At 55.1% G+C, this 15,427-nt stretch overlaps 2 protein-coding genes across 8 annotated transcripts in view; both read left to right on the top strand.

The window, feature by feature from the left end:
* Positions 1–12,905, top strand: part of Pemt (phosphatidylethanolamine N-methyltransferase) — a 90,364-nt gene extending 77,459 nt beyond the window's left edge. For 4 of the 6 annotated variants that reach the window (XM_036196013.1, XM_036196018.1, XM_036196014.1 and 1 more), the window contains 4 exons: positions 2,240–2,385; positions 5,407–5,518; positions 8,293–8,367; positions 12,529–12,905. In XM_036196013.1, coding sequence (XP_036051906.1) covers positions 2,240–2,385; positions 5,407–5,518; positions 8,293–8,367; positions 12,529–12,895 — 700 coding nt within the window. In that variant the 3' untranslated portion in view covers positions 12,896–12,905. Of the gene's footprint in view, positions 1–2,239; positions 2,386–5,406; positions 5,519–8,292; positions 8,368–8,675; positions 8,924–12,528 lie in introns of those variants that run through there. The other 2 variants (XM_036196015.1, XM_036196019.1) reach the window with 1 other exon arrangement.
* An 11-nt stretch (positions 12,906–12,916) lies between these two features.
* On the top strand, positions 12,917–14,825 carry Rasd1 (ras related dexamethasone induced 1). 2 transcript variants are annotated; one of them, XM_036196021.1, is made up of 2 exons: positions 12,917–13,480; positions 13,693–13,766. In XM_036196021.1, exons 1-2 carry the CDS (start codon positions 13,195–13,197, stop codon positions 13,764–13,766), a joined length of 360 nt encoding a protein of 119 aa, XP_036051914.1. In that variant the 5' UTR covers positions 12,917–13,194. The 2 variants fall into 2 exon arrangements, with proteins under 2 accessions (XP_036051914.1, XP_036051913.1); XM_036196020.1 differs by having other exon boundaries at positions 12,924–13,480; positions 13,619–14,825.
* The last annotated feature ends 602 nt before the right edge of the window (positions 14,826–15,427 follow it).

The raw sequence follows: 15,427 nt of genomic DNA, 5'->3' as shown, positions 1-15,427 counted from the left end.
CCCTGAGAACCCAAGACAGATGGCTAAGGTTGGCCAGAAAGAACCCCATAGACTCTCTGTCTTCCATTCAGGTAGATGGAATCCAGAGGCTACTAGGCAGTTGGAGTCACTCAGCCTACTGAAGAGTCAACCTTCTCTGTGCCAGGGGCCCTTATGCAGTGTGGCCAAGAAGCTGGTATCTGCAGGTAGCCCACATAACTCAGCCTGAAGGCCTGGTCTATGTGCCTCTCCCATGCACATACATTCGAGGGAGAGCAGAAAGGGTGTGAGACTGGGAGTCTAATTTTCCATGGCCTCAGCAGCAGAATCTGCAGGGTGGAGGAGTCCCTGTCCTGTCCAGAGTGGGTTATCAGTGCAGCTACCTCTCACAACACAGAGTGTGAGTGATGCTACCTAGCTCCGTGGCAGCTATAATCGAAAACCTATCTCAGCAGTTAGCCTGGAGCTGCAGGAGAACCCTGAGCCAAGGCAGCTGCACTGATGGCTAAGTTTGCCCTGACATTACATGTTGTTGGTCACAGGTCACCTGTGGGTTTGCCCTGACACCATACACTGCTGGTGGCAGGTCACCTTCCAGGCTGTCATGGTGTTTGTGTCCCTTCTTCCTTATCTGCCTCCTGGCCTGTGCTGAACACCAGATTTAGGAAGAATTCCAACGAGGCTAGGTTTTGTGTGTTCCAGGAACAGCATACAGCAACCACCTTCTCCAGCATGTGAATGGTGTTTTGCGGAAAGAGTCTGAAAGACAAACAAGCTTCTGGGTGATGGTGGATGCAGAAGTAGGTAGCTGGGTCTCTAGTGACTAGGTTAATGAATGGCAGGAGAAGGATGGACGGATGTATTGATGGGTAAGTGTATGGATTGAGGAAGGAATGAATGGATGGATGAGTAGGTGGGTAGCAGGTGGGTGGGTGGATAGATGGACGGACGGACAGATGGGTGGGTGGATCGGTGGGTTGGGGGAACCTATAGAGAGAAGTATATGTAGTTGTGTGTGAACACCAAGTCTCCATGTCTCCTCTGAGCACTGTGATTGTGACGGAATGGAAACGTGTTTGTACAGGAGTGCTTGCCTTACACATCCTTCTTTTGACATATTCAGCAGCTTCCTCCTGTCAGTACCACACTCCTCTGGGGAGGCCCGACCCATCACCGACCTGCTTCCCTAAACACTGCACCCTCTCCTGTGCCAGGTGCCACAGAGAACCTGACCCTCCCAGGCCACCGCACTGCCATTGGTGACGTGAGCCCCTCTGCTCAGACTCTGCCTTTGAACAGGGCTGCAGTCACTTGGCCACAAAGCCTAGTTGAGGGAGGACATAAAGGGCCTTGATGGGACTTAAAACTTAGGCCAGTTGCCCAGGTGTGGCTTGGCCTAGTCAGGGGCTATGGCAAGCAAATCAGCAGTATGGACACATGCCAAGCTCAGGCCTAGATGTGCAAGGAGAATAGTACCCATCACCACACATAGCACATGCCAAGCTCAGACCCCAGGTCTGGGCTTGCTGTGTATCCTGCACTGGAGGTACACCCATTCTATGAGCTTACTTCTCATTCATAGTACAAGTTGACAGGTCTGGATGTGCAAAATGCTGGCCCTTGGACTAAACCCTGCTAACATGCATAAAGCTGTGGCTTTTATGAGTGATCTATTCTAAAATTTAGGATATTTTGCATATATGCCAGAATTTATGACTTCTCATTGAAAAAACAAAACAAGCAGAAACAAACAAACAAAACTCTGGCCAGCCTGGGCCTTTGGTCTTGTCTGGTCCTCATGACACTGAAGACTGGATAGTTCATCCAGGAGCCTGAGCCTACCTGTAGTGTCTCTGTGGTTGTTGAACATGTGACCCCAGGGTTGACAGCAGGAGCCTGGGTCTACCTGTAGTGTCTCTGTGGTTGATTTTTTTTTTTTCTTTCGAGACAGGGTTTCTCTGTGTAGCTTTGGTGCCTTTCCTAGATCTTGTTCTGTAGACCAGGCTGGCCTTGAACTCACAGAGATCCTCCTGCCTCTGCCTCCCAAGTGCTGGGATTAAAGGTGTGTGCCACCAGTGCCCAGCCTCTGTGGTTGTTGAACATGTGACCCCAGGATGGTTGACAGCAGGAGCCTGGGTCCTACCTGTAGTGCCTCTGTGGTTATTGAGCGTGTGACCTCAGGGTTGACAACTCTGAGAAAGGCAGGGTACCTGCCATACATGCTGTGACATGTTGTCTCTCCTTGTCCTCTGTTCCACAGCTTCACACAGGCCATGATGAGCCAGCCTAAGATGGAGGGCCTGGAGAACCACACTACCTACTTCCTGGGCCTTGCACTCCTGGGTGGGGGCATCGTATTTGTGCTGTCCAGTTTCTTTGCACTGGGGTTCACTGGGACCTTTCTAGGTAAGACCCTGAGTTATGGGGTGTCCTTGGGCAGATAGACGGGTGCAAGGAGGAGCAGAGCCCAGCGATTGTTATCTACTATCTCTGATATGCCTTGAGAAGCCACTGGGGGACCCAGCCTGTCGTGGCTAGGACAGGGTCAGTTTTGCTAGCTCATCGGACTCCAGGGCACCAAACTGTTCCCTGGGAGACAAGAAAGACCCTAGCCCTGGTTTGTGGGCCCCAGAGTGCTCTCCTGGGCTCAGCTCCCCTTGAAGCTCAGCTCTTGTTTGCATGGAAGGGTGAGGTTGTAGGGTTCCTGGGTGCACAGGGTGTGCAGAGTACCATTGGGACTGGGATGAGGGCAGGCAGGCCTGAGACCCCCACCACATGACCACTCTGGGGTTACTTAGCATGCTTGGTACCAGGTGGTGGGATCTTGGCTACGTAGGTACAGGTAAAGCGTGTACAGGTGTAGGTTGGGGTGAAGGGTAGAGAGATGTGGTCTCTTCTCCATCCTCTACTCCCTGGGGCCCTGGTACTTTCGGCCTGGGAACCCAAAGTGGTCTGGTCTGGCCAGAAACCTCAACTCATGACAACAGTGACTTCCATCATCTTGAAAGCAAGAGAGGGCAAGCTCAAGAGAGACTTCCACAGAAGAGACTGAGGGTAAGGGGGCCTTCAGAACATTGATGGAGGGAAGGTAGAGACCCCGGCTACAACGGTGCACGTCGCAGCTCCCAGGATGTCCCTGGGGCTAGCACAGCCACAGGAAAGCTGGCTGTGCACAGGGCCGTCAACTTTGGCCCCCTCCTGGCTTCTGGTCATGCAAAAACCAGACCAATCTCTGGGCCTTAACTTCCACCAGGGCCCCTGGTGGTCTTCAAAGCCCTACTATCACCTAGCCTCCCAGGGCATACATATGTATGGGCCTGGGCTCTGCCTGGGCCAGGCTGCTCAGCAGCAGACTTGGAGCTGTGAAGTGTGTGTTAAGAGTGACAAGACCACGAGGAACCGAGACGCACATGAACTAGACACCCTAGGGCTGTCACTGGTGGTTCGGTGCTTGCTGCTCAGGCAGGGGCTGCTGGGAGTCATCCTGGGAGAGAGACCAGCCTGGGGAGAGGAGAGGCAGAGTGCGAGCTGGCGGAGGTCAGAGTGGAGGCTGCAGGCAGTGATGCTGGAGAGCTGTGCCAGTCGGGACAGGGTTAGGGAGCAGACAGAGACTCTGAAGGCTGCCTGGAGGACAGAACCTTCCCAAGGAGGTAGGAGCCGTGGAAAGGATCTCAGCAGCAAAGAGTTGGGGATGGGGAATGGTGGGGCCAAGACAGAGGAGGGAGCTGTGTGTAGAAACTGGTCCTCCTCATAGGGGTAGGGAGCAGGGAGCAGCAGGAGGGTCCCCCAGGGCTTGTGGGTGGAAAAGGGGCCGTGGCCACCTACGAAAGAGCTAAGGTACTGTCGAGTTCTGGAGGACAGGGTGAGCAGAGGGGGGGGGGGCTGCAGGCAGTAGGGGTGGAGAGCCAGGGATGGGGCTTATGGAGGTACCCGGGTGTTGGAAGACAGGCTGGGGTACCCACTGTGGATGGTCAGGGCCAGATGGGGAAACTTAGCAGGGGAGTGAGTCAGAGGGGTGCAGGCACATCTGGCAAGGCTTTGGTTGAAATGGCCTAGAAAGCAGAGGGCCCTGCAAGCTTTGGAAGTAGAGCAGAATGGCCGGTCCTCTCCTGTGACTCAGCCTGAAGCAGGTTTCTGTGCCACCCACCGTCAGGCCCCACTGCCCTGCTTCCTGCTTCCTCCCAGCAGGCCCCAGGCAGCCTCTTGGACTTTTGTACCTTTTGTCCCTGACAATGACAGCACCATTTCTGCCAGGCCCCTCCTGCAGGGTTCCCCTTGTTGAGCTGGCTGCCCTACTTTCTGCCTGGGATGGAGCTGCATTGTCTTTCTGGTCTAATGGGGGACAAAGGAGAGGCTGCTGGGAAATGCCGCCCTGGCCCAGGGGAGACACTCACCAGGTAGAAACCTGGGCCACATGCTTTGTTCTGTGAGAGTGGCCTGGTTAGGTGGATGGATGACTGGCCATCTGGTGGTCTCTCCCCCGCCCCATGTCAGCTCCCCTGAGCTGACCTCCAGAGTGACAGGAGGCATGTGGTGGGCAGGCTGGAGCCTCAGCTCACCTGCCCCAGTTTATTGCTGTGATAAACACCATGAACAAAAGTAACCTGGGAAGGAAGGGTGTAGTTGGCTTACATGTTACAGTCCATCGCCGATGGAAGGAAGCCAAGGCTGGAAATTAAGGCAGGAACTTGGAGGCAGGAACTAAGTAGAGACTATGGGAGAATGCTGCTTACTGGCTTGCTCTCCATGGCTTGCTCAGCTACCTTTTTTTTTTTTTTTTATACAACCCAGGACCACCTACCCAGGGATGGGTACCACCCACACTGAGCTGGGCCTTGGCCCTCCCATAAAAAGCATTCATCAAGAAAATGCCCCCAAGCCAGTGTCATGAAGACAATTTCTTAGTTAAGGGTCCCTCCTCTCAGGGGACTCTAGGTTGTGTCAAGGTAACAAAGCTCATCAGCACACACCCTAGCATCTGGCCACCCCAAGAGGAAGAATGAGGCTTAGTGGGTAAAGGGATGGCAGCCAGGGTGGGAGGAGGGAAGAGCCAGGCAGATAAGGGTAGGCCCAACACTCTGAAGGTACCAGTGGGAAGGGCTTCTGAAGGAGGGAGGGAGGCCCTGGGACGGAGCTCTACACTGACAAGGTAGGGCTTCTCAAGAGAGGGACGGGCAGACACAGAGGCAGGCACCTGGTGGGGAGAAGGGGGAGACCAGTGGCTGGGGCTCAGAAGAGGATTCAGCTGGAGGGCTCAGTGCCCAGCTCACTTGTGGAGCTGGTGGGAAGGCTCTGATCCTTAGCTGTGGGTGCTGATCCCCTCCTGTAGATTTTCCAAGGCTCAATGGGGGATTTTCTTTAGTAATAGTGTGGCCAAAGATATAGATGGCTAAGTGACCCTCACATCCAACCCTGTCTCATCCACAGGTGACTACTTTGGGATCCTCAAAGAGGCCAGAGTGACCACATTTCCCTTCAACGTGCTAGACAACCCCATGTACTGGGGGAGCACAGCCAACTACCTGGGCTGGGCACTTATGTGAGTACTTGGTACCCTCAGGACCCCTTGGTATCCAGACCCAAACCAAGCCTTCTTCTACCCACTCATCCTGCCATCTCCTGACCTCCCAGAATACACAGCTCCGCTCCCATGCTACATACATGTTGTCCCTACTGACTGGAACCTGCCTGCCTCCATCCTAGTCCATTCTTCCAAACCCAACTGATGGGGAGCCTTCCTTCAGAAAGTCCTTCTTACCTCCTCTAGGCTTCTAGTGCCCTGTGCTGGGAGTCAGTGACCAGTGGCCTGTCTCCTCACTTATGGCAGAGCCGCACACATGTCCCTCTATGTCACAGTAGTGCCCAGTGCCCAAGAGTGAAGGTCACTCCAAGCTCGGAGTGGCCAGGTCAGGGTTCTGTGACATGTGACAGCTGCCTCCAGAGATTATTGATGTGCACTGCTAAGAAGAGAGAGGTCCAGCATACTGGAGACAGAGCATTCATCTGAGGGCTTAGTAGAGCTACACCATTACATCATTACAGTGGTCAGTGTCTGCTGCCACTGACCCAGCAGGCCTGTCTGTGGCTTTTCATGTCTCATTCCCACACATGAATCCCTAGCAGACAGGGCAAGGGATTTATTTCAAGGTGCTGAAGACTGACACAGGCCCTGGCTACCACCCCTTTCCCCCCTACCCCTCCACCCCGCTTTCTCCAGTCCTCCACCTCCCCACCCCTACCACAAGGAGTGGGTACCCTGGGCTCTGCTCTCCTTGACTCTGGGCTCAGTGTGACCATCTGTCAGTGGGACTGCCTTGTCTACCCTGGTTGTTAGGAAGTCAAGCTGGACCACAGTGCCAGTAAGTGGCCAGGTTCTCCTGGAGATGGGGGTGTTAGGGAACCAGCAGACAGGACTGGTCATGCCCATATCACCACTTCTAAGCAGGTCTTTGGACTTGCATTTACCATGGGCCTAGTGCTGCTAGCTGAGGCAGGAGGAGGGGTGTCTGTTCACAGCACCTAACCCCTGCTGGAGAGCTGGCCTCCCAGAGACCTTGGAAGCACTGTTTCCCACCCCAGTATCGTGGGTCAAGGCAGGGCAAGTTCTTTCAGGGTCTCCCACAAGCCTTTGGCTGGGGTCATATCAGTGACTGTTGTAGGCAATTGAAGACTTGCTTCGATTAGGAATCATGACAGAAGATCAAGGGCAATGAGTCCATTCTTTCCCATGACAGGTGGGGAAACTGAGGCCGAAGACTGAGTTTACCTCAGGCCATATAGTAAATCGGGAGCAGAGATGGTCTTGGTGCTTCAGTTCCTGGCTCCAAAGCATATTATCCCTTTAGCGGTGCTTGCTTTTTGTGTGGTAGTGAACTGTGGCGTCGTGCTCACCGCCACCTTGGTGTTGAGGGCTCTCAATGCACCAAGCCCAAGGTTTCATTCATCAGCCATCTTCCAAGGTCTTCCCTGACCCATAAACCTCATGTGGCCAGAAGCACAGCTGACCCCTGGCTAGGGACAAAGTGCTTATTTAGCCAGGAGGGAGGGAAATATCATGCCCATAGTCAGGCCAGACACAGACATCAAGAGCTGTTCCAAGTTCCAAGTTGAAAGGGACAGCAAGGACAAAGTCACAGGTTAGAGCCCAGCTAAGCTCTGTGGGGGCACAAGTTGAGACCTGAAGGTGTTGAGGGAGTTCAGGGCCTGGGGCAGTTGCAGAGGTGGCTGGAGTGTCGGAGCAGATGAGCCCTACAGATGTTCTGTACTGTCCAGTGGAGGGGGCCTGTGTCCCTGCCCTCCCAGATTGGACACACGAGCAGACTGGTCAATGTGAGGTCCAAGTGGGCACTAGGGAGTGAACAAGGCAGAGGGCCCTGTAGGGCATACACACTCGTGTGCCCTCTGTCCTTGGGTGTCCAGATGAGGTAGTCAAGGAGAGCAGATTCTCCCTGAAGCTGAGGTCTGTTCCTGTCCTTTCTGGTTTATTCCCTTCCTGCTGAAGGAATGGTCAGCCCAGGCCCTGCAGGAGTCAGTAGAGCCAGAGGTTACCATAGAAATAGCCTGGGGGCTGCTCGGCAGCAGCTATTTCTGGAAACCTGAGGCAGACATGCGTGGGCTCCTCCCTGCTCTCACTGACAGGCTGTCTGCATTCATTGGCAGAGTGAGGTCAGAGACTGGTCACCTGCAGAGAGTCATGACAGATATGCTGGGTACATTCTGCCAAGGACTTCTCTCCTCCGGCTGGGACTGCTGGGGTGCAGGAAGTGCAGCTCAGGGGCTGGGGCATGGCAGAGGTGGTAGATGGACCGCAGCGGCAGGTGGGCCTGAGTCCTGTGCTGTGCAATGCAGAGCCCTGTGTCCCTGCCCTTCCCAGACAGACTTATGGACAGACTGACCAGTGTGAGTGAGCATGGCAGAGGGCCAGTGTGGGACTGCTGGCTCTGAGGGGAAGGTCTTGCTGTGGGCCACCCCACAGGTGACTACGGGCTGCAGAGGTCAGGTGACAGAACTTGCCCATGAGGCCATGTGCCCGTGGCAGCCCTGGGTTGGCTTTTCACAAGTGACTTGTTTTCTAAGAACACTGTCTGGTAGGCAGTCCCCTGTCCCTGAGCCTCGACCTCAGCAGGCTAAGGCAGGGACTACCTGACGAGGTGTCCTTTCTCCCTCCTCTCTCCCTGAGCCTCTCGAAAAACTGACTTAGGAAGGGGCACCTCCAGGCTCAGCTCATCACGAGCATCCCAGCATCAGCCAAGGACCAACCCACTCTGTTGGCAGGAGTGTCTGTTCTTCAACTGATGGTATGTCTGTCTGCAGGCACGCCAGTCCCACAGGCCTGCTGCTAACGGTGCTGGTGGCGCTCGTCTACGTGGTGGCTCTCCTGTATGAGGAGTGAGTAGAGCTGTGGTGGAGTGGGAGATGAATGTGACAGCCAAGTCGGCCAGGCCTCTCATTCAGAAGTGCTTCCTGGGGCCTGGCTCAAGAGGCTGGGGGCGGGGAGGGGACACTTGGTACCTGAGACCTAGGCCAGCAAGCAGGTGGTCCTGGTCCCTCCAGGCCCCTCTTGCTCTTTGAAGCCTCTGGGAAAGTTCTGGGAGACAGTGGGAATGTGGGTCCTATCCTTACTGGTGGGGTAGGTTCTGGTACTGGGGTGCAGTAGTGTCCTGGAACAGCCTACTGGAGCCTTTTCCTGCCCACAGGCCCTTCACTGCTGAGATCTACCAACAGAAAGCCAGCAGGCTGCACAAAAGGAGCTAACAGGGCCGTGGGGGATCTGTGGAAAGCCGGACTGGCCTCCCAGCTGCCCCAGGCATCAACCGTGCTTGGGGAGAGCAGCACTGTGCCTTGGAAACCAGTCATGGGGACCCAGGCATTATGCCATGTGACCACTGAGCTTCCCATCCCCACCATGTCCCGACACACTAATAAAGGCATTGTGACCTCAGCACCTCTCTGGGCCCCTTTCCATCTGGTCCCAGGAGGGAAGACAGGACATGGGCTCTAGGCTGTATGTAGGAGGACTGGGCAGGGCAAGAAACATTGCGTCCCTGGAGGGCTTCTGGACCAGACTGGTTTGGCCCCTTCTTCCCAGTGCAGCTTCCTGGTGCTGTCTGGGATTCATAGAGAACTGTTTCTCAAAAGACCTCAGCAATAGGCTGGAGCCACAGCCTTTCCCGGGCAGCGGGACACCCTGGGTCGCCTGCCATCTATGCCCCAGCACTTACGGGTCATGCCCTCACTGCTGGGAGACCCAGTTCAACCTGAGAGCGGAGGTCTGTCAGGTTGAAACTGTCATTCCACTAAGATTACCATCCAAAGGCAGGATCTAGTGGGTTCCCTCCACCATGTCCACCGGGGCTGGGTAAAATTCAACTGGAGAGATGGGCTGTGTAGGCAGGGCACAAATGACCAAGAAAGTGTGGTCAGAAGTTGACACTGGGCATCAGGGGACCAAAGGACAGTCTTCCTCTGCTCCTCCTGGCATTGTATGGCCATTAGCAGCTGGGCCCGCCTTGATCCCTAGGACTCCAGGCTCCTGATGGATGGCTTAGGGGTACTAAGCTTTCTGGACTTGGGGTGATTGTCCCAACTCACCAGAGGCCCTCATCCCTTTAGTCTCAGTTGCCTTCCTTTGTCAGGGCTCCTCACTGGTCCAGAAAGCCTTGTGAGATTTGGGGGAGGTCCAAAGGATCAGCCTATGTCCATTCCAGCCCAAGGCTATGAAGCTCATGGGACAGTATCTAAATGCTGCCCTCACCTGACATCTTGTTACTGTCACCCAGGACTCTGGCCAAGGCTTGCATGGATTTTTACAAGTGCCCTGGGCCTACCAGCTCGCTGTGCACTGATCTCCCTGCTCCCATTTCCAGGTCCTCTGAGGAGGCCTGAGCTTCTCCTCCCAGCCCCAGGCCAGAGCACCCTCTGGAGTCTCAGGTTCGGCAGACAAGGATGACACCTTTTATTAGTGTGGCCTCAGATTCTTGTTGCCCTAGGTCCTTGACAGAGTCTGGAGCTGTCATCCTGAGCCCTGCCCCTCCCTCATACACCTCTGGTGGGTGGAAGGCGCCAAGAGTAGCCAAGCAATCAAGCTTCACCTGTGTCCTCGCTGAAGCTAGTCCATGCAGGTCCCATCCCACAGCCCTGGCAGATGTCCTGGTAAGACCAGGCCAGAGAAACATTGGTACCGTTGGTACCAAATGGAGCAGAGATGGCTCCTTTGCCAATGCTGGCCCTTATCGAGTCCTCTGCACCGAGGGAGCCTCAGCTCTGATCACCAGTGTCTCCGCAGCTCCAGCCCCTGACAGCTGGGTGGAGGCAACAGCCAAGGCACACATGGAGGAGATAGGATTTCAGAGGTGAGAAGGAGCTGCAGAGGACTCTGGGGAGAGGAATAGGAACCTACAGTTTTTTCCTCTGAGAACAGATGTGTTCTCGTCATACACTCAGCAGGACTGGGCTCATTTGTCTGAGCCCCAGCATGTCAGTCAGAGTCCAGCAGGAGACAGAGAGGGGGTGGAGCCCACGGGAGGCTCCGCAGGCCGAGGTGGACCAGTTGCCAGAGAGCTGGACCTGCCTCCCGATGAGTTGGCCCTGTTGCTTTGAGTCCAGGCCAGGCCAGTTCATTGTGGTGGGAGCACACAGTAGGGCAAGCTGCCCACCTGATGGCAAAGGTAAATAGCAGATGAGAAGGGCTGGGCCCACAATCACATTAAAAAAGGCACTCACAATAACCTGGAGGCTACCCACCCGGGCCCACCTCTCGAAGGCTCTGCCACTTCTCAAGAGCACACTTTGGGGACCCAAACTTCCAGCCTCCACACTCTGGCAAGTGACCATATTTGGTGAGGTCCTTGCTGATGGAGAATGCAGAGTCCCAGAGTGTCCCTAGGGACCACACCTGGGCCCTGCTGGACTTACCTCCCTGCTGCTTTTCTAATGTGGGGAGAGCTGGACCAGATCTTTGACCTGCCACTTCTATTCTTTTTTTGTTTGTTTGTGTTTGTTTTTGTTTTTCAGGACAGGGTTTCTCGTGTTAACAGCCCTGGCTGTCCTGGAACTCACTCTGTAGCCCAGGCTGGCCTCAAAGTCACTGAGATCCACCTGTCTCTGCCTCCCGAGTGCTGGGATTAAAGGTGTGCGTCACCACTGCCTGGCTCACCCACCCTTCTCTTCTTATCCCTTGGATCTCCTGGGACTGGAGACTCAGGGGAATGGTGACATTGGCTCTGGCCATACTGAGTCAGGGCCCCAGCCTTCCACACAATGCCTTCTCAAGGCAAAGGAAAAGGGCCTCGATCTGGGGTGAGCAGGCCCTCACTTGCAGCCTTGAGTGGCCCCTTCCTGCAGTGAGCACCCTGTACATACACAGCAGTCCTGTGTTTGGCTTGGCTCAGGTCCTTCTCGCAGATGAGGAAGGGAGTGGCCAAGCACTCACCCCACCTGCCTGCCCTAGATCTAGCCGCTGAGGCCCCGGGTCACTCAATGGATGTGGGTGTTGAAGCAGCCTGGAAGGGAAGGGGAATGAATATGGATGTCCTGCTGGACTGAAATGGGCCAGACAATTGGAGTGGGCACTGTTGTGGGGGGCACAAGCAGAGGCGTAGATGGGACAATGAGAACCAGGTGGCCCAAGCCCCAGGCAGGCCTGCTTGCTAGGTAAGCAGCTTGCTTCTTTGAGCTTTACTTTCTTCATCTGTAAAGTCCAGAGTGCTGCTTCTCTGTCTCCAGGGAGGGTATTATCACAGGACCAGGACCACCAAATCAACACCCTCAGGCCATGTAGTGCCTGCCCGGTGCAGGATGGCTGCTGCTGCTCTACAGAGGCTGAGCTTCTGCTGAGATCCTGAGTCATAAGGAAGGGATGAAAACTTTGGGGGCACTATGCAAATATCTCAGCGGGTGGGAATGACTTAGTCCTCTCCTGGGGCACAAAGACTACCTGCTTAGGTGAGTGGCATCTGTCAGCTGGTGGGTCTCTGGGCTTCTCCTAATCAGACAAGGTCAAAACAATGAAAACACAGCTTGACTTCATCATCACCAGTTACAAGCAGCCAACACATCCCATTTCTCCCCAAGCATTACTCAGTCCTGGTTACTGATCAACCGGCTGCTGGCTTCCTCTTTGGGCAGCCTCCCTGGTACTATATACTTTTATCGTTCTGACCAGGCCTGGATCTTGGAAAGTGTTTGCATTTATAATTTCACAATCAAGGAACCAATGCCATCTTCCAGAGAGGGAAACTGAGCTCCGGAGAAGGCTGTGCTCTCAGGCCTCCTCTGAGACTTTCGGCCCCATTCAGCTCTCTCAATGCAAAATGAGATGATTGGCCCACAAGAGAGAAAAAGCCAGAAAGCCATAAAAGACTGTAGGGGGATTCAGGCCTAGGATTGATTTTTCCCCCCAAGGGCATGTCTCTAAGTATGTTGTCAAGGAAAGATGGTGGTAGCTGTCCCTTGCTGAGGTCCCCACAGACCAGATTATCTCTAGTTGGGAGAATAGTACGCAGGAGTTTGGGGTCCGTTTCAGTTGGCTTCCTGCTTTACACCTTACAGCTCCTTTCCTGGCCACAACTTTTCGGCCTCCCAGCGTGCCCGCGGGGCTCTCTGCTTCCCTCTGGTGGCAGAAGCGCAAAGCGCGGACCTTAGTGCAGGAAACCCCAAAACACCGAACACAATGCCCGGAAAGCTGGCACGGACCCGGGGACCTAAGGGGCTGGCGCTGGGGCAAGTGCCTAACAAACATGTTGTTATCACCGAATCATATTTTCTGGGAAACCGAGGCCCAAGGAAATTGAGTGTCCGCACATTGGTGTTGAGAGAATGGGGATCCCAGAGGTCAGAGAGTCACCCGCACAGCCAGGACCCCTGCGGCCGAAGCTGGGTAGCGCCAGATCCTCTCATTGCGGTAGTTCGGAGTTAGTTTTCCTTGCAGCGCACGTAGGGCTGGAGGGGAGCCACAGGCTCCAAGGCAGAGGTCGCTGTGTCTGGGAGGAGCAGGGCGCGCCCGGGGGCGGGACGTGACGCACCTTGGCTGGGAGGCGCCAGCCCCGGCGCTTCGGGCCGGCTGCATATAAGGGCGGTGTGGGGCGCTGAAAGCCAGAGCTCGCTGTCTCCAAGAGGCCAGCCAAACTCCAGCGGTCCTGAAGCCAAGCCCTTCCACCACTCCCGAGCCTCTGCCTTCTCTCGGCCCCGCATCTGCCCCCGGGGTCTCTCTGCCCAATGAAACTGGCCGCGATGATCAAGAAGATGTGCCCGAGCGACTCTGAGCTGAGTATCCCTGCCAAGAACTGCTACCGGATGGTCATCCTCGGCTCATCCAAGGTAGGCAAGACCGCCATCGTATCGCGCTTCCTCACGGGCCGCTTCGAGGACGCCTACACCCCTACCATCGAGGACTTCCACCGAAAGTTTTACTCGATCCGCGGCGAGGTCTACCAGTTGGACATACTGGACACGTCCGGCAACCATCCATTCCCTGCCATGCGGCGCCTCTCCATCCTCACAGGTGAGTAGGGAGGGCCGGCTGAGACCCTGAGGTCGGAGTCTTGGGGTTGGGGGATTGGTGTGTTGCGCATGGGGCCGGGGCTGTACGCTGTTTAACTCCTGACAACAGCCCTCACCTTTCCCACTCATTTCCCTATAGGAGACGTTTTCATTCTGGTGTTCAGCCTGGACAACCGCGACTCATTCGAGGAGGTGCAAAGGCTCAAACAGCAGATTCTGGACACCAAGGCTTGTCTCAAGAACAAAACCAACGAAAATGTGGACGTGCCCCTGGTCATTTGCGGTAACAAAGGCGACCGGGACTTCTACCGCGAAGTGGAGCAGCGGGAGATTGAGCAGCTGGTGGGCGACGACCCTCAGCGTTGTGCCTACTTCGAGATCTCGGCCAAGAAGAACAGCAGCCTGGACCAGATGTTCCGTGCGCTCTTTGCTATGGCCAAGCTGCCGAGCGAGATGAGCCCCGACTTGCACCGCAAGGTATCCGTGCAGTACTGCGACGTACTGCACAAAAAGGCTCTGAGGAACAAGAAGCTTCTGCGTGCAGGCAGCGGCGGCGGCGGCGACCCTGGAGACGCCTTTGGAATCTTGGCGCCCTTTGCGCGCAGACCTAGCGTGCACAGCGACCTCATGTACATTCGTGAAAAGACCAATGTCGGCAGCCAGGCCAAGGACAAGGAGCGCTGTGTCATCAGTTAGGTGCACCCAGCATCGGCCACACAACCTGAGGACCTTTTTTGTTCAAAAGTCAAATCGGATTCCCGGGCTAGCCCGCGCGCTCCGTGCCACGAGGGTGCCAACTGGCCTTCTCCCTCGCTTCCTGCCACCTAGCCCTGCGTACCGGGAGACGCTGCCAGACCAATAAGGGACAGTCATCTGTTGTGAAAGGAAAGAGAACTGGCTAAGACTGGACTCTCTAGCCACTGATACCCCTCGTTGGTGCCTGCCCTCACTTGTGGGATGCCAGGACCCAGCAGAGGTACTTGGCTTCTCAGACTTGAGAATGAGAGTGTGTGAAGTTCATCAGCCTGTGAGACTTCAAGTAACTAACTGTCCTGCCTGCTGAAGGGCCAGGACCAACAAGGCATTATCCTGTCTGTGATTGGCGTTGCAATGACAGCTGTCAGCCACTTCAGCCCTCTGCAAACTGGAAACTTTGGCGCAGAGGTGGGGGTTCGATCATAGGCAAGAGACTTGTTTACATGTGTGTGGAATTGCTCAAAGAAAAACACAGAACTTGCACTTTAGTTCCAGTGTCAACATGACATGAACAAAATCTCTGCATTTCTATTGTGTGAGGTCTTTATTATTTTTTTTATTTAAAATAAAATAATTTCAAAAATGGAAAATGGTGTTCCCTTTGCTCTTGCTTTTAGGGAGCCGGGTTCCTGCCTCAGTGGCAGTGGACAAGCAGAACTGGGACAGGACCTTGCCTTCTGGGATGTGCTCTACACCTCTCTGGCTTTCTCTGTCCACTCCTTGCCTCTCCTGGCCTGTCACAGAGGGGCCCGTTTCTGGATATATATTCATATTCCTCTTCCACAGGGCCTGTTACTCAATCACGGCAGGCTGCAGAGAGCCGTCACTCTGGTAGATCTGACCCCATCACAAATCAGGAGCCAGAACCTGAGAGGGCACCTGGGAAGATGCCAATGCTAGATGCTTGCCCCCTGCCCCGGGGTTGCTGGCAGGACCTAGTAAAGTGGGAAGGACAGCTTGCAGCTCCCCAAGCACTCACCAGGTGAGGCCCACCTCCTCTGCACCTTGCCATCTCCCTCTGTGGCTAAGGGCTCATGGCTTGTGACCCAGATTTCCTTGCCACTCCTAATGTCAACTTAGGACAAGTGTCACCTTCCAAGCCTCCAATTCTGCAGCTGAGAAACAGGCACTGTGGGGGGGATCAGCATGGTATCTCAGGATCAGCACAACTGCTGCACACCATGCCAGGTAC

This window comes from Onychomys torridus, chromosome 8 (genome assembly GCF_903995425.1).
Source record: "Onychomys torridus chromosome 8, mOncTor1.1, whole genome shotgun sequence".
Taxonomy (NCBI): domain Eukaryota; kingdom Metazoa; phylum Chordata; class Mammalia; order Rodentia; family Cricetidae; genus Onychomys; species Onychomys torridus.
The sequence above is the reverse complement of the archived record's forward strand: the minus strand, read 5'-3'. Positions and strand labels throughout refer to the sequence as shown.

Coding starts and splice junctions, on each gene's coding strand:
- Rasd1 (XM_036196020.1), top strand. CDS start 13,195: ATGAAACTGGCCGCGATGATCAAGAAGATGTGCCCGAGCGACTCTGAG. Junction 13,481..13,618: donor GCGCCTCTCCATCCTCACAG/GTGAGTAGGGAG, acceptor ATTTCCCTATAG/GAGACGTTTTCATTCTGGTG.